This window comes from Acomys minous, assembly GCF_964271855.1.
Source record: "Acomys minous genome assembly, chromosome: 6".
Classification (NCBI taxonomy): Eukaryota; Metazoa; Chordata; class Mammalia; order Rodentia; family Muridae; genus Acomys; species Acomys minous.
Window position 1 is genome coordinate 68,716,909 of NC_140487.1, and position 17,225 is coordinate 68,734,133.

The window sequence follows — 17,225 nt, forward strand, 5'->3', positions numbered from 1 at the left end:
TCCAAAATGATGTCCAATAACAAACAGATGAAATCAGGGATTTTTGCCTAGTTTGTTTTCTAAAGAAAATTGTTGAAGCTATTTCTCATTAGGTGTTTTATTTTCTCCAACTAATAGAGACAGTTTGTTATGTTTTAATTTTCAAATAAATATTGTACATATTAAATATAGTTTCTCATCTCTTTGAATAATTATGTGACTTTGTTCCCTAATCTGCTAATGTAGCAAGTTATATTAGTAGATTTTATAATGTTAAATTATCCTTATATTTATAAGATAAACTTTATTTAAACATTTTGTGCCTGGTTTGACAACATGCTTTTTTTTTCTTTTTTTCTTTCTTTTTGTTTTTTGTTTTTGTTTGTTTGTTTGTTTCGAGACGAGGTTTCTCTGTGTAGCCTTGGCTGTCCTGGACTCATCCTGTGGACCAGGCTGGCCTCGAACTCACATCAATCCACCTGCCTCTGCCTCCCAAGTGCTGGGATTAAAGGCGTGCACCACCACACCCAGCTGACAACATGCTTTTTGAGCTCAGTTTGCAATTACTGTGATTAGTATTTTTTCATCTGTGTTCATAGATGAGAAATGACATGATTTCCCTTTCTTAGGAAATCCTTATCTGATTTGAGAACACTTAGGGGAAATCTTTTGGGAAACTACCTTACTCAAAAGTAAGACACTTACTGGTCAGCTTGATGCCTAACAGCAGAAAGACGACACAGAAGTTGTCTAAGATGGTGGGATTCTAGACATGTGTCTCTTTATTCTTACATCTAAACTGACAAAGCTCAAGTGACAGCAACAACAGCAACTGGTGACATACAAAGCCTTGTGTGCCTTGCTGGAAGAGTGTCAGCAAAGAACCTGTCTGTAAAACAGGCTTGGCCTTGTAACTGTCTCTGTTGCTGCTGCTGCTGCATAGTTTTCTGGTGAGGAGTTCAAAATGGCCACTATACATCAAGAAGAGAACTACATACAGGTCAGCCCAGCGCCAAGACACTGGCTCACCCTTCATTTGGGTGTCAGAGTGGCCTCCCAGAGAGCCCAGAATCTGTATGTTTCTGTGTATACTTTCATGAGTAGTCACAGACCTTTTTTGTTGTATTTGCACACTGAATCCAAGTATGCCGGGAGCTAGCTCTGTTGGAAACACTAAGCATGGCTGGCTAGTTACCAGAGACATTGCTCATTGTTCAGCTGAGTGGAGGAACTAACAGGCTCAGCATTTCCAACTTTGCCTCAGTCTTTAATCATAGTGGGGAGAACCCTACCTCCCACTCACCTGAAAAGAGTCCCTAGTGTTGGAAACCAAGTTGATATAACATAAATCTGTAATTCGAAAGGTGAATAACCAAAAAAATATATGTGTATAGGATTTTAATTGGCATAGAGTTTATAAAAGGGACCGTTAGAAGCAAGTTGAGTGTCCCCACCAGGGAATTTGTTGAATCAACATGCGACTTTGAAGACACATTTCTTATTTCTAAAACACACATGTATTGTACTCACCATTACACTGGCTGTGGTTGGCTAGTTTTCCCTTTTCCTCTGTTTGCATTTAACCTGCCCCAATATGCTAGCCTGTTAAAATGGAGTCCTCTCCTCTGTGTTTTGATATACTCTTTGTAAAGGACAAGAAAACCCATAGTAACTTAGGATAATAATCAAATATGAAAATGTAGGCCTTTGTTTTTCTGTGAGTAGATTTCTAGACTATCATATACAAGATTTCTGAGTACTATTATGTGCTTTTAAATGTGTCCCCAAGGTTGATACCGTTTTCTTCTTCAAAGCACATAGAACCTTTGTGAAGGTTTAGAGGTGGGCCCTTTAAATGCATTCTTCACATTAAATTTTATTTCCCCTCCTTCTTCCCGTATCCCAGCAGCAGCATGAGTCTCCTAGAGGGAAACGAGCCTCCGGCACCCCCTAAGGACATGTGCATGGCAGAAGAGCAGTTAGCAACACAGGAACAACCTTTACAAAACCCTTTATAAAGGAAACTCTTGATACTTCCAGAAAGGTCCATGACCTCCTTCCCAAGCCCCAAGAGAAACCGTAAAAGTGGGGAGATGGGAGGCACAGTTCTTGAGTGAGATAATGTTATATTTAATTCATGGAGCAGGATCCAAAACTCCCTCTCATTATCAAGATCAAGTCAGAAACTGAGACATGCCAGAGCCCTTCTAGACTCTGTTTTCCACGAGGAAGCTTTTGCATTCTTGGTCAGTTGCATCACAGGGCCAGGGTCCCTGTATTTCCTTGAGGACAGGTGACCTCCTTAAAGTGTCCACTCTACCAAACACTCACTCTTAGTGTAACTCTCCACTGACGACATTCTCAGCAGCCGTCTTTGCGGCTATTGACCTTCTGTCTACTTCTGTCTCACTTGGCACTGAAGCAGCTAACAATAAGATAAGGAAGGTTTGTTCCTGCCCCCTTCGTGTGGTTAACACCCACACCAGATTCCAAATAGGGCCATCATGTTGGTGTAACCCATAAAGTATGTTTGGGTGTGGACTGTGAGCATGGGAATTAGATTGTCTGTGTGCACCGCACAATTCACTGGCTGCCTTTGGGGACATTGGTTTGTTTGTTTGTTTGTTTAAAGATTTATTTATTTATTTATTTATTTATTATACAGTGCTCTGCCTGCATATACACCTGAAGGCCAGAAGAGGGCATCATATCACATTATAGATGGTTGTGAACCACCATGTGGTTGTTGGGAATTGAACTCAAGGGCACTGACTGTTCCTCCAGAGGTCCTAACCTCTTGAGACATCTCTCCAGCCTGCAGACATTGTTTTTGACATTTAAATTTCATCCTTTTTCAACATAATACAGTACATTTTTTTTTTCATTTATATGACCATGCATTTACTAAAAAATATAGTCTATCCCAAAACAACCTTTAACTTGACCATTCGGTCTTACATAAATCCATATAAGTAACATCCTAGAATACTTTTTAAGTGATTCTCCCATTTGCTGTATTATAAACTGACTTCCTATTTGCATAATGAAGCTTTCAAACTCCAACTCATTCCTACTCTCATCAGCTTCTTCTCACTCTTCCACTCTCCCATTCTTCCTAAATAATTTGTGACCCAAGTACTTTATAATGTTTGTATAATTATTATCAGCCTTATAATATTGCTCTTGATGAGCTTCATAATACATTGATTATATTTCCTTCCTTGTATGGCTTCTTGTTTAATGGCTGTCTCGTGTTTTCCACTGAGTTACTCCCGTGCATCTTATTATTCAGCCCCACATCATTCTAAGGCTGTAAGTGGTTTCTGTGTTTGACATGTTTCGGTTTTGAATATGACGAGCCCCATGTGTTACTTGTCTCTATGAAACCTTTTAGACAGTTCTCCTTGTCCACAGAGGTCTCACGATTTATGACTTCATGCTTTCTTGTTGTTTTTACACCTTGTTCTGGACCCCTCTGATGACCCTTTTACTCTGAGTTTTGCTGTTATTGTTATTATTTGTCCTTTAATAGTATCTTCTCTGTTATCTCTTTACAAAATCTTATTGACTGGATATTGTTACTCCTATTTTATGTGTGTATGATGTGTGAGTGTGTTGATATATATGTTTGTGGTAGGTGGGTATGGATACACATATGCCCTGGCTAGTTTTATGTCACTTGACACAAACTAGTGTCATCTGAGAGAAAGGAACCTTAATTTAAGAAGTTACCTCCATTAAATCACAGACTGTAGGCAAACCTGTAGGACATTTTCTTTTCTTTTTTCCTTTTTGATAGGGTTTCTCTGTATAGCTCTGGCTGTCCTAGAACTAGCTCTATAGACCATGCTGGCCTTGAACTCACAGAGGTCCATGGGCCTCTGCCTCCCAAGAACTGGGATTAAAGGTTTGAACTATCACCACTCACTGAACATTTTCTTAATGATTGTTTGATGGGGACGGGCCTAGCCCATTGTGGCCACTGCCACCCCTGGCCTGGTGGTCTTGGGTTCTGTTATATACTGAAGCAAGGTTGTCTCTCTTGTAAATCTAGACTTCTCTGTCTAATGTAGTCTAGCTAGATAGTTTGCTACAGAAATCTGTCTTAACCTCCCAAATGCTGGGGATGCAGGTAGGCCACCGTGCCTGCCTAGCATCACACAGTGCTGGGGACGCAGGAAGGCCACCGTGCCTGCCTGGCATCACACAGTGCTGGGGACGCAGGAAGGCCACCGTGCCTGCCTGGCATCACACAGTGCTGGGGACGCAGGAAGGCCACCGTGCCTGCCTGGCATCACACAGTACTCCTCACACTTTCCTGGCAAAGACATTATCCACTGAGCAATCTTCACAACCTAGATGTCGATACTTCTAAATTAATCTTTCAAAAGTTTCTTATCTTTGCCATGTGTGTGTATGTGTGTGTGTGTGTGTGTGTGTGTGTGTGTGTGTGTTCTACTACACTACTTCCCCAGAAATTTCTTTCACTTTCTTTTTAAACTATCTTTTGAATTCTCTATTTCTGGGAGCTCCTTATCTTGCTCCATATATGCACATACCTATATGAAAATGAGTATTTTTTAACCTCTGTGGACATTAATTGTAGACCATTATATATCTTTGGAAAATTTTTTTTTATTTCTACATTGCTTCTGTTCCATGTGAATTTCATTTTATTTTTGCTTTGATCCCTTCCACGTTAGATGCTTACTAACGGCTACCTGCTCATGCATAGTTAGCACTGAAACACTGAGAACACTGACAACGAGGGATGAGCTTGGGCTCCCCTGTGGAGTGTCTAGAGATGGCCCAGCATTTTCACTGGCACATCTTTATCCTCAAATGCCATACCTTTACCTCTTTTCTCCTGAACTTCTCAGTTTCCCTGGAGATCAGCTAGCCTCTGGCTCTGGGAACAGTAGACACCTGCATACCATGGATCTGGCCTGGTCCATATGCAGATTACCTTAAAATAATTCAATCTGATAACTTTCTTGCTAATTGTGTGCTGTTACACCTCTAAAATCTTATTAGCTGTTATTGTCTGTCCATCACTCCTCTTGCTTTTATGAATCTATATATTTTATTTCCTTACTGCCATGTTAGTTAGGTTCAGAGAAAACAATAAGTAATTTCCCATATTTTCTAGTCAAGTCATTCAACCTCTCCATCTCAGTCTACTTACCTAAGAAATGGGAAGAAATAGTAGTTCTTACTTCATGAACCAATGTTAAGTCCAAAAATCCATTCTTGGCTCAACACTGCTTGGCCTACAGTGTGCATCAAGAAACATTAATTCCAGCTACCGTAGTAGTGCCTGGCTATAATCCCAGCACTTGGTAGATTGAGGCAAGGAAGATCTTGAGTTCAAGTGCAATCTGGCATAATAGCAAGATTTTGTCTCAAAGGGGGTGGGACAGCAATATGACTCAACAGTTAAAAGTGCTTGCCTCAAACGCCTGATGACCTGAATTCAATTTCTGAATTACAAAGGAGAAAGAGAAAACCAAGAACTGACTCCCAAAAGTTGTTTCCAGAACCTTCACATGCATGTATACAATCACACACATTTGTATGCACTCACATATCATACAGACATACACAATAATAATATTTTAAAAGAAGTATTAGTGCCATTCCTTGTAGTAGGATTAATAAATTATAGATTTGATGTAATGTCATCAAATGAGCTGATTGTGAAAGTGATGCTTATAAATACAGTCAATGAAAGAGGTTTAAAAAAATAGCTTTTTCCTCTTATGGCCTTGAGGTATAATGCTAATATTCAGGAAATGGGCAGGAGGGAGAGATGACCTTATCTTGATATCAAGATATATTTTTAATGACATTAGTCAAAACACATGCTTTTCTTGGGATTGGAAATGAGTTGCAGATCATTAACCAGTAAAAATCTTAACTGAAAATAAAATTGTTTTGTGTGTGTGTGTGTGTGTGTGTGTGTGTGTGTGTGTGTGTGTGTGTGTGTAGGGGGGGAGGGAGTCTCATCAAGAACTCTGGCTGACCTAGAACTTGCTATGTAGACCAAACTGGCCTTGAACTCACAGAAATCCACCTGTTTCTGCCTCCTGACTGCTGGGATTAAAGGTGTGCACTACTATACCTGGTTCATTTAATATTTTGAATTTACAGTGGTTTTACTAGTTAAATGATATTTCTCTTCTGTGAACTCAGTAAACTTGAAATACAGTTAGCTATTATTAATAAACTTATAAAGTTTATTCTTTCATTTTGTCAGCTGACATTAAATATTCATGGTATGATCAGTGGTCTGAACATTCTGTGTATATCACAACAGATCAGTAAGCAAACTAGCAATATCAGATCCGTGTAAGTTCTCATGGGCCACGCTGATAACCTGAGAATGACGAAACGGGAAATGGGGCAGAGCTGAAATATGCTTCTATCATTTTTATAATCATTATGCTTATTAAGTCTTGACTTGAAATGTAGCCCTTTATAGAAATGTTTATTTATACAGGGATCAAAGCATACATGCTAGACACACGTGCCACCAGTGGAGCACTGAGTTAGAGAATGTTAGGTGGTGTTAGCCGTGTTTGAAAAGAGAGACACGTAACTGCGAAATCAAACCCCTCAACCTGTGACCCATGCAAGCAGTATTTCACCGTAGTGATGGTCCTTCAGGCGTCCACTGTTGGACAGCTGTGTTCAATCAAAGTCATTTAAGGAGCAAAATGAGTAGAGGGGAGGTGGAAGCACACTGCACAACCAGCCCACTCAAGGAGGAAAGGCATAAAGCTTCTTCGTATTGTGAAGATGAAGCAGGAGTTCCTACTAGTCTCTTGCCTTGAGGAATTGAGGTTGTCATTTAAGCTGAAAGTCACAGATACGCCCATTACTTTATACCACTTTCTTTCAGCAAGAAACTTGGTCTCCAAGTTGTAAAATGTAAGAATCGAATACAGAAGGTAACGCTGTACATGTTAACTGATAAACAAAAGTCAGGTATCAGTTCTAGGACACTAGATAGAATGCTTCCTGAGGGCAGAATCTTTAGGGTGTGGTGGCACACACGCCCTTAATCCCAGCACTCAGGAGGCAGAGGCAGGCAGGTCACTGTGAGTTCCAGGCCAGCCTGGTCTACAAAGCAAGTCCAGGACACCCAAGGCTACACAAAGAAACCCTGTCTAAAAAAAAAAAAAAAAAAGAATAAATTCCTTCTAAGTATCTCTGTAGCCCTATACCTACTCATCTGTTGTCTCCCCTGGTTCTTGAAGCCAACATCCAGTCCACATGCTCACACATGTCACAAGATCCAGCACAGCCCAGGTTAAGTTCTGGACTCTTGCAAATCACCTAGGGGATGTGATGGTTGTGAATACCCTCTGTCTTGCAGCAGGCCTGGCCAGGTGGGGCCCAGCAGATCCTGCTTCCTCCAGCATGGCAGCAGCTGACTGGCGTGGCCACACACACATCGGTGCAGCATGCAGCTGTGATTCCTGAGACCGTGGCAGGCACTCAGCAACTGGCCGACTGGAGGTAAACAGGAAATCTTCTGGGATGAGAGTTGTGTCCACCACTGACAGAGAACATCATGTGGGCTGTGGCTACCGTGTAATGGGAGGTGGTTTAAACAATATACCAGGACACCAAAAATCCGGCTTGATTGATTTACACTTAACTGTCATCTTCTACACAAAACTCAGTCACATCTTTTAAACACCAGTGTAATTCACCAAACCTGGCGGGTTTTTTTTTCCTCAGAATTAAGTTCCTTTCAGAATGCAAACATTTGTCACCAGTGAAGAAGCACAGAAGAGAGTCCCCAAAGCCCTAAGCAATTCTAGGAAGTGTTCTCATGAAGTCTTGAGACATAGGAGGTGCCTGTCTGTCTGAGCTCCCCAGGGAAAGCTTGACAGATAAGCTGCGTTTGGACAGATGTTTGCTAAGTGTGTCTCTTCAGCCTGTCTTATGGGGGAGAGTTCACCTTCCACAGACTCCAGGGACTCCCAGCCACCGCCTACCAGCACCCTGTGTTTGTTTCCAAAAGTGCCCGTGCAACTCACCAACTTCTTCCTGGACACCTTGCTCTGCTGTTTTCATAAGCACTTGTCACCATCCCAACACTGTCACAATGCCCTCCTTGACCAGTATAGAGCCATATGACAGCCTTCAAATTGTCCCCAGCTACGTACACCCTTTGGGCTGTTCCTCCTTCTGCAAAAATTACACCCTGCTACCCTCTGGGAGTCTCCCTGGTTCCTTTTCTGAGTAAGGGTTCTTGGGTTCAATGTGGTAGCTTATATTTGAAGTCTAGGCACATGGGCTGAGGCAGAGGATCACAAGTTTGAGGCCAGCCTGAGTGACACAGTAAAACTCTGTCTAAAGAAATAACTCACTCGCTCTCAGGAAAAGGTAGGCAGGTGGCTAAGTAAGTCTGCTGAATCCTGTGTCTCCTGCAGCTTTCTCCTTTCTGTAAAACTACTCTCTGACCAGTCCCCGGAGGAGAAGTGCATGGCCGTCCCCACAGCGAGTGGCACTGTGCATTCAATGGAAGCACTGTCTCTTTTTCTAATGCCATCAAAATCTGTGTTTAATTTTTTTCTTTCCGGTAATTCATCTATTTTTAAAGTGACATACATCATCCAAACTAAAAGCAGTAACTGTCGTCAGTGACAGAAAGCCATTAAGGACATTGTTTTTAACTGTATGATACAACTGAGCAAACATCTGGAGTACCCAGTATAACATGTCCCCTATTTTTTAAAGTTTATTTTTAACTTATTTATTCACCTTACATCTCCATCATAGTCCCTCCCTCCTTTCCTCCCGGTTCCTCCCTCCTACCTTCTCCCCCCTTCTCCCCTCTACCTTTGTCCTCAGAAAAGGGGAGCCCCCACCAACCCACCTCAGCACATCAAATCATATCAGGACTGAGCTCCTCCTCATCCACTGAGGCCAGGCAAGGCAACCCTGTTAGGGCAATGATTGAGGAAAGTAGACAACAGAGTCCATGTCATAGACAGCACCCACTCAACTTACTAGGCGACCCACATGAAGATCACACTGTGTAGGAGGCCTAGGCCCAGTCATGCATATCCTTTGGTTGGTGTTTCCATCTCTGCAAGCCCCATGGGTATGTCAGTGGACTCAGTGGACTCTGTTGGTCTTCTTGCAGCATTCTGGTGCCTTCTGGCTCCTTCTGTCCTTCCCTCTACTCTTCCACAGCACTCCCTGAACTCTGCCTAATGCTTGGCTGCAAGTCCCAGCATCTTGATCCAATCAGCTGCTGGGGGCCCTGAGAATGGTTACATTAGGCTCTTGTCTGAAAACATAGCAGAGTATGATTAATGGTTAACCAGGCAAAACTAGTTTCCATTCTGGCTCTGCAAGACCTGAGGCAGGTTATTTAACTTTTATGGCCTCAGTTTCTTTTTCAATAAAGTGGGGTAATGGTGCTTACCTCACAGGACTGGGGAATGTGGGCGGAGGGATGTGAATTAAGATTGAACACAAAGCAGTTGCGGCGTAGCAGTGCCTGAACATAACAGAATGAATACGCTTGGTGTTCTCGCTTACCCCTTCATGACAGCTCACGCTCCAGGATTGCCTTTCTTCCTCAAGCTCATTAGGAGCAGCAGCCAAGTGGAAAGCTCTGCGACCCACTGTTGGGTGCCCCTCCCCCTCCTCTCCTGAAAGACGCCGCCACCACAGCGTCTTTTCCTTTGTCATTAGGCATTTCGCCTCAGCAGCATTCATGCACTTAACTCACGCATATTTTCTTATTCTGCCTTCTTCCGCCTCCCTTCCATCCCTCAGCTGGTACTCTCCATGGCCTCCCAGCTCTGCTTTTCATTGTGGGCCAAAGAACATCCATAGCCATGACTAGAAAACAAAAGAGGAGCACCAGTGCTGCCCTCCTTTCCAAGAGAAAGGGCCTGCCTGTGGGGAAATAAACTGCAGAAAGAAGCCACCACATCCATCTCCAAAGGCCATAGACATGCCTAAAAGACTATCAAAATCACTATAAAATGTTTGTCTTTTTCTCCTACTTACCCTTTCAGGTTACAAAGGTGGAATTTTATTGATGATTTTTTTTTTTAGGTTCAAATGAATGCTTCTTTAGCATTTAATTTTATTATGTGATAAATGGGCTTTTATGGACAAATCTTTGAATTAATCACCACTTTAAACATTTCTGTTGGAAAACAAGGCTTTAAGCGCCATCCAACCTAGATGGCAAGACTTTAAATGTAACCCATTTTCAGGATGCAAGCTGCCAGCGTATTTCTTTCAGTGTGTGTATGACTGTTATTAATTTTGATTTAATACAAACTCTCTACATGTCTAGTCATCCCTCAGTTAACCTAATTGTTCATTCAGCAAGCGTGTAATTAACTGATCAGCTGCTGCATGCCTGAGCATTGTGTTAGCTACTGAGGGAATGATTCTTAACACCAGAAACATATGGCTCCCAGTCGCCAAAGTTTGTTTTTCACATTAACTACAATTTCTTCATTAATAAAATGGTATTTCTGAGCCAGGCGTGGTGGCGCACGTCTTTAATCCCAGCACTGGGGAGACAGAGGCAGGCAGATCACTGTGAGTTCGAGGCCAGCCTGGTCTACAAAGTGAGTCCAGGACAGCCAAGGCTACATAGAAAAACCCTGTCTCGAAAAACCAGAAAAAAAGAAAGAAAGAAAAGAAAAGAATTTTTTTCTTTTTTTTTTTTTTAAGGTACAAACTGAAGGTCTTAAAGCCCAGGAGAACTTTTCTTCTGGCTCTCTGTCTGTCTCTGTCTCCCTTACGGTCTGACTCCTTGCTGTTGTCACCCATCTTTCCATCTCTCTTTTTGCTTGCTGTCACCCATCTTTCTAACTCTCTTCTTCCTTGCTGTCACCCATCTGCCTATCTCTTTTGCCATTCCCATTTATCCATCTCCCTGGCTGTTCCCCGTCTCACTCTAGCTTACTCTCTCATGTCTGTTACTTGCTTGCCCTTTCTCCTTGGGCCAACCCTAGTAGTTTATTGAAATGAAGTTTAATTTTTTTTCATTACAGATTACATCATGATAAAATGGTATTTCTAAGACATCCTGCCTACCTCACAAAACAGAATAAAGGAACCCACTGAAGTTGCTTTGTAAATTCTAAAACAAAAGGCGCATATTATTGTTCAGGGACTGTAAAGGTCGGAGGAACTACTATCCCATTTCTCTAGAACTTAAAGACTGAATCTACACACTTGACATTCTTTCCCCTCGAAAGCCTTGGTTCTCACTCATCAGCCAGCTGATTCCTCCTGCTTCCTCAGCGCAGGGCTTCCATTCTGCATTTCTAGGACTCCCACATGACGAACTTACCCTGTGAGGCTCTTCTCTTCAGCCTCCTCATGGCTTAGTGAGACAGCTAACATTGGTCAGCCTTTGCCTGGAAAAGAAGCGTCGCTTTATTAAAGAGCTTCCGTAAAGCCGCTAAGGGCCTTGTATTCCCTTTTTTCTTTCAGGAACACACATGCTCATGGAAGCCATTACAATCCTATCATGCAGCAGCCTGCACTCTTGACTGGACATGTGACCCTTCCAGCAGCCCAGCCCTTAAATGTGGGTGTAGCCCACGTGATGAGGCAGCAACCAACCAGCACCACCTCCTCCAGGAAGAGTAAGCAGCACCAGTCATCTGTGAGGTAGGTGATGAGAGCTTGGGGGCCAGAATCACCAGAAGATGAAAATGCTCATCACCGCTGGGAAGTAATGTTGCCAGTGCACTGCCCCAGCATGGTGCAGAAAGCAGCTCTTCCTGCATGAATGGGGAGCGTCACACAACACTCCAGGGTTTGCTGAAAGCAGTCTCCCTTGGCCCCGTGCAAGTGAAACCCTGCCTCTTGACTCTTCCTAGTTCCTAGATCTAGAGTCTTGGTGTGCCAATTATTTTGAGTGCTTCAGTTCTTTTTATTAAAGAAAAAGTATTAAAGCACAGTAAGGAAGATTTTACTTGAGACCACAGGGATGGGGTCAGAGATGCTGCAGTGGAGGAAAAAGAGTGGGCTCAGCTCTGCACAGACCATGGGCAGTGAGAATTTGCAGCCAGGGAGTAGTGTCTAGGTCACATAGGTAAAATAACAAATAGGAGGCAACAGAAACTGGAAGATTGCAGCTAAACCACCCTAACAGGATTCTCTGAAGGATTAGCCATCACCTAAGGGACAGTGGAGAATAAGGAATCTGATCAGACATTTAGTCCAGTCTGCTATCACGAGATGGGGAGTGGCCTCTGACTAAAACCAGCTTTTATAAGGAAGTGCACAGTTGAGCCTATGAGGAGGTTCAAAGCCTGACTAAAGTTGGCCTCACAACCTCTGTCATCTTTTCTAGAAAAGGCAGTCCTCTGAAGCTTCCATTTGATTACAGACAATCAAGATATCTTTTTCAAAAACACTAGAAAAATGCACTTTCTTTGAGATTTGAGGTGAAAAATACAACTCATTGACTTAAAATTAAGCTCTTTCGCTAGTGAGATAGACCTAGATCGTGAAACTATAAAACTGATCTCACATGAACACATTTGGATAATTGCTTAAATATAACATTGATGACTCCCTTTTCCTGAACTCAAGATGGACACAAGGCCCCTGTTACATATCACATCACTTTGATGAAGGCAAACCCAGGGATAAATTAGCAGTGGCAGGGACTGGCCATGAAGAGGGGACAGTGCATGAAGGGTTCCCTGTCTAGGGTGTGGGTGGAGCTTGTAACTGTATGCTAGTCAGTAACTCACCAAACACTTCAGCAGCGAGAAGTTAGTGTATACAGTATCAACTATATAGTTCGATAAGCCTGACCTTTTTAAAAAGAGCTATCTAGGCTCCACTCAAAAAACAAACAATAAGAGCAAAAACCATAACTTATAGCTTGTCAAATATATTTAGATCATGCAAGTTCAGAATTGCTCCAGAACACCCAGTGACAGTGAATTAGGTGCACATATTTATTTGGGATAGATTGAACAAAAGAAATCAGGTACATAAAATGTCTAGTTGTTCTAATTTGCTTTTCTGTTTCTGTGATTTAAAAAAAAAAGACTCTGCCCCAAAACAACTTGGGAAGGAAAGAGTTTATTCACCTCAGGTTATAGTCCATTGTCCAGGAAAGCCAAAACAGGAACTGAAGCAGAGGTCATGAATGAACATGACTTACTGGCTTGCACCCAAGCTGATGCTTAACTACCTTTCCTATACAGTGCAGGCCGCCTGCCTAGACATGGTGCCCTCCACAGCCCTCTTAAGTCAATTAGCAATCAAGAGAATTCCCACAGATATGCCCACAGCCAATCTGAAGGACACAGTTTTTCTGAGGTTCCTCTTCACACATGAGGTTCCTTATTCTTCATGCCAGAAGTTAGATCTGCCTTGTTTAATTCTTATTCAAACATTAATTCAAGGGCTAACTCCCCTCAAGTTGGCATCCTCCTTCATACTTCCTTGTTAGGGTGTTTCTGATAACACGAGGAAATTCTGCTTAGGTCAGTGGCAGCTCCTTAGAATGCTTTAGTGTGGCAGCCGTGTGACAACATGCCAATGTCACTGAGAGGCAGCAGAAGCCACTGCCTTGATCTCTGTGCTCCCGTAGGCTCAGCCAGGAGCCCTACTAGAATGCAGATCAGACAGAACTGAGCTTAGTATTCATGGCCGCCCTGCTAGTATGCATAGTCAGGACCCTTGGAGTCCCCACTGTCTCTCTCCACACTGCATGTGCAATGCAAAGTCAATATAGTCACAGTGCAAATCACCTCTTTCCTTCTTTTTGTTTCTGTTTCTGAGATAGGGTCTCACTCTGTAGACCTGGCTGACCTAGAATTCACTATGTAGATGAGTCCTGGCTTCAAATTCACAGAGATCCACCTGTTTCTGCCTCCTGACTGTGGGGTTAAAGGCTTGCGCCACCACATGATACAGCTGCCTCTTTTAAAGATGTATCTCCAGCAAATCTGTGAGAAACCTCACAGAAGGCCATCCCTTATAGTGATACAGCAGACATGCTTTCTCTTTACCACCGTGACCCCATAACATATAGAAAAGGCTTTGATCTTACCAGAAAACCTCACTCCAGAGGAGTTTACCAAGGTAGCTATGTGTAAAATCAAGGTCACCTTTACTGAGCTATTATTTTACTGCCATCTCTTTACTTAGAAGGTACTAGACTCTAAGGACACAGCAGGGCCGAAGATTTATTCTCTCTTGACTTTGATCTTCACTGTATGTGTTTGATGGGGAAAAAAGAAGGTAATTGTCCCCTAAAGTTACCAAAACTTAATGTAAAATTTCAGGTCAATAAGCTAAATTAAAAAGTCCCTTCGGCTGGGCTAAATAGCTCACTAGTTAAGAGCACTGACTACTCTTCTAGAGGACCCAGGTTTGATTCCCAGAACCCCCATGGAAGCTCACAACCATCTGTAACTCCAGTCCCAGGGGATCTGATACCCTCTCCAACCCTTCTAGGGTACCAAGATGCACATAAATGCAGGCAAACCCTCATACACATGAAATAATCAATAAGTGTAAAACTAATAAATAATTTCAAAAGAGTTAGAGCTATGCTACAATAGTCAGATTTGGCTTATCCATATTTTAAAAAGTCCATTCTTAAGCATACCTTCTTCCTCTTGCATTTGCATTTTTATTGCAATACAAATTACTTGATAAGCCTCCCATGAGGCTCAGGTAAAAATCCAAAAACAGTTTTGTTTTGTTTTTTGTTTGTTTGTTTTATTTTCCATTGTTCATTCACAAATCTGAATAGTCATAGCTTTTCCCAGAAGGGAAAGCTGAACCACGGGGTCGGGGAGCTCACTCCCTCTGTGATCACTCAGCACACAAGCACAGTCCTGAGTCTAGTCCCTAGAACCTACATACAAAGCTGAGCATGGCACAGCACACCTGTGACTCAAGTCCTGGCGTCAGAGACAGGCAGATCCCAGGGAGCCTGGGTAACAGGGTAAATCAGTGAGCTCGCTCGGGTCAGGGAGAGACCTTGTCTCAAAACACAAGATGGACAACTCTCGAGGAAAACACACACACACACACACACACACACACACACACAACTGAGGTTATACTCTTTAGTTCTGGAAACTCTCGCCATGTCTTAAGCTAGCAGAGTGGCTCCATGCTAGAACATCTGTGATAACCTGGATTCAGCCCCAGCAGAGAAGGGGCAGGGGGACATTAAATAATAAACCAACCATCAGCAAGGAGACCAAAGCCTTAATGTGGCAAACACTTTTTCACCACTCCTAAAACAAGACTCAAGTACCACTGAAGGAGGACTAGATGAAGCCAAAGGCTGCACTGAATCCTGAAGATTATCATACGCCGCCATGTTGGACTAGACTGTTACACTCCTGATCAGAAGAGCTGTCCTTAGGAGACCAGCTCTCAAGAACCCAGAGCCCAAAGAGGACCTAGCTGAGGTCACATCTGTCACAGATGGAGGGCCAATTGGCCTGGGCTTCGGGTTTTTTTTCTGTGGAGATTTTGAAGGTTGGGGGTCCCTTGGATGGAGATGTAGAGCCAGACCTTCCTCTGTAAGTATGTGTTGTTTTGTCATTACAGAAATGTCTCCACCTGTGAGGTGACCTCTTCACAGGCTATCAGCTCCCCTCAGCGATCCAAGCGTGTCAAGGAGAACACTCCCCCACGGTGTGCCATGGTGCACAGCAGCCCAGCCTGCAGCACCTCAGTCACCTGTGGGTGGGGTGACGTGGCCTCCAGCACCACCAGGGAGCGACAGCGGCAGACGATTGTCATCCCCGACACTCCCAGCCCCACAGTCAGTGTCATCACCATCAGCAGTGACACAGATGAGGAAGAAGAACAGAAACATGCCCCCACCAGGTGAGGCTGTGCATTCGGACTCTCAGGGAAGAGCAGAGGGCATGCATCATGCTAGAGCTGCCCTCAGCCAAGGATGCGGACCGCTTTCCAGGAAAGGTGGTGATCATCGCCTCCTGATCCCTGAGCCATGCTCTCAGATCCTAAACTGACTTCATGAGAGTGACAAACAGGCTTGCCATGATCGTTCAAAACCAAAATAATTCTCAGTGAGTTTGGCCTTAAAAAATAGTTACAGTCCCTGAACATTTCGGAGCATGAGCCTATGAAAACTGGGCTCCCAACTCCAGGTTATTTTAACACTTAGAAGCTTAAAAATTGCTGCCACTGGCTATTGAATTTATTTCTAGTTGGTCAGGATATCTCTCTAACGTTGCCTTGGCTCACTCAGAATTTGAAGTAATTGTCCAATTGATCAAAAATGTCCTCATGTCTGATTAACCCAGGCCTTCAAACTGTCAGTTGACTCTTCACCCAGAGAGCACTACTGTTTATTCCAAAGTAGCAGTAATTCATTTTACTCTGTGTATGCTTCCTGGATGGAGGGGAGAGATTTATTGTATTTGTGAGACTGTTAACCCTGGCACCAGAGCCTCTTTTCTTCAGTTTACAGCCAGACTCCAGAAACATGTGCCACCAGCCCAGCCTCCCAGGATCCACAGTCTCAACCACACCCTGCCCCAGTACCTCTGCCTTAGGAGTGAGGCCAGGGAAGGGGGCCTGCCACCCCGAGCCAGGACCTCCAATTATCACTAGACATGTCCCACAAATGGATGCCAGGTTCCATATTCACAATTAGGCCCCAGTTGTTGACTCCTGACTAGACGTAATGCTGCTAGTTATTAACCACAAATGTTTCTGATAAGACAGTAAATTTCCATGGTTGCAGCCATTACAAAATGTTCAGTTAAACTGATCACAGCCCTTCGCCATAGCAGTTCCGACAGGATGCAACCCTTCCAGCTTTCAGGTGAAATTAGTAGTCTGAGTTTTCACTGACAGGGCTAGTATGTGTCTCCTTAATGTGTCCTTCTTCCTGTTGGATGGCGCAGTGTGATCATCAGTGTAGTTTGATAATATACTGTTGTGTTTCTGTTCCTGCCATTTGCTAGGTGTCTGAGGGAACATAGGGTTGGTGAGATCAGGCACATGTTTTTATTACCCCAGTGTTACTTTACAGAACATCTGCATGTTCCAAGACTGGCCTCGCCTGCCTTTGTGATTATAGCCCCAAATTGAGTTAGGGTTCCATCTGTGCAAACCTGAGAATCCTGAGGGTTTGGTCTCCCTCCGGAGAGGAAGTTTCTTCCTACCCCAGACTGGCCCCTGACTTGGGGAAGCCTGTGCATGTATTTGTAGTGCTGGCATCAGAA

At 43.3% G+C, this 17,225-nt stretch overlaps 1 protein-coding gene across 4 annotated transcripts in view; it reads left to right on the forward strand.

Moving 5' to 3' along the window:
- Window positions 1–17,225, forward strand: part of HIPK2 (homeodomain interacting protein kinase 2) — a 178,508-nt gene that overhangs the window by 145,557 nt on the left and 15,726 nt on the right. For 2 of the 4 annotated variants that reach the window (XM_084785522.1, XM_084785524.1), the window contains exons 10-12: window positions 7,361–7,500; window positions 11,467–11,646; window positions 15,574–15,855. In XM_084785522.1, the coding sequence (XP_084641648.1) occupies window positions 7,361–7,500; window positions 11,467–11,646; window positions 15,574–15,855 (602 nt within the window). Of the gene's footprint in view, window positions 1–7,357; window positions 7,501–11,466; window positions 11,647–15,573; window positions 15,856–17,225 lie in introns of all 4 variants that reach the window. The other 2 variants (XM_084785521.1, XM_084785523.1) reach the window with 1 other exon arrangement.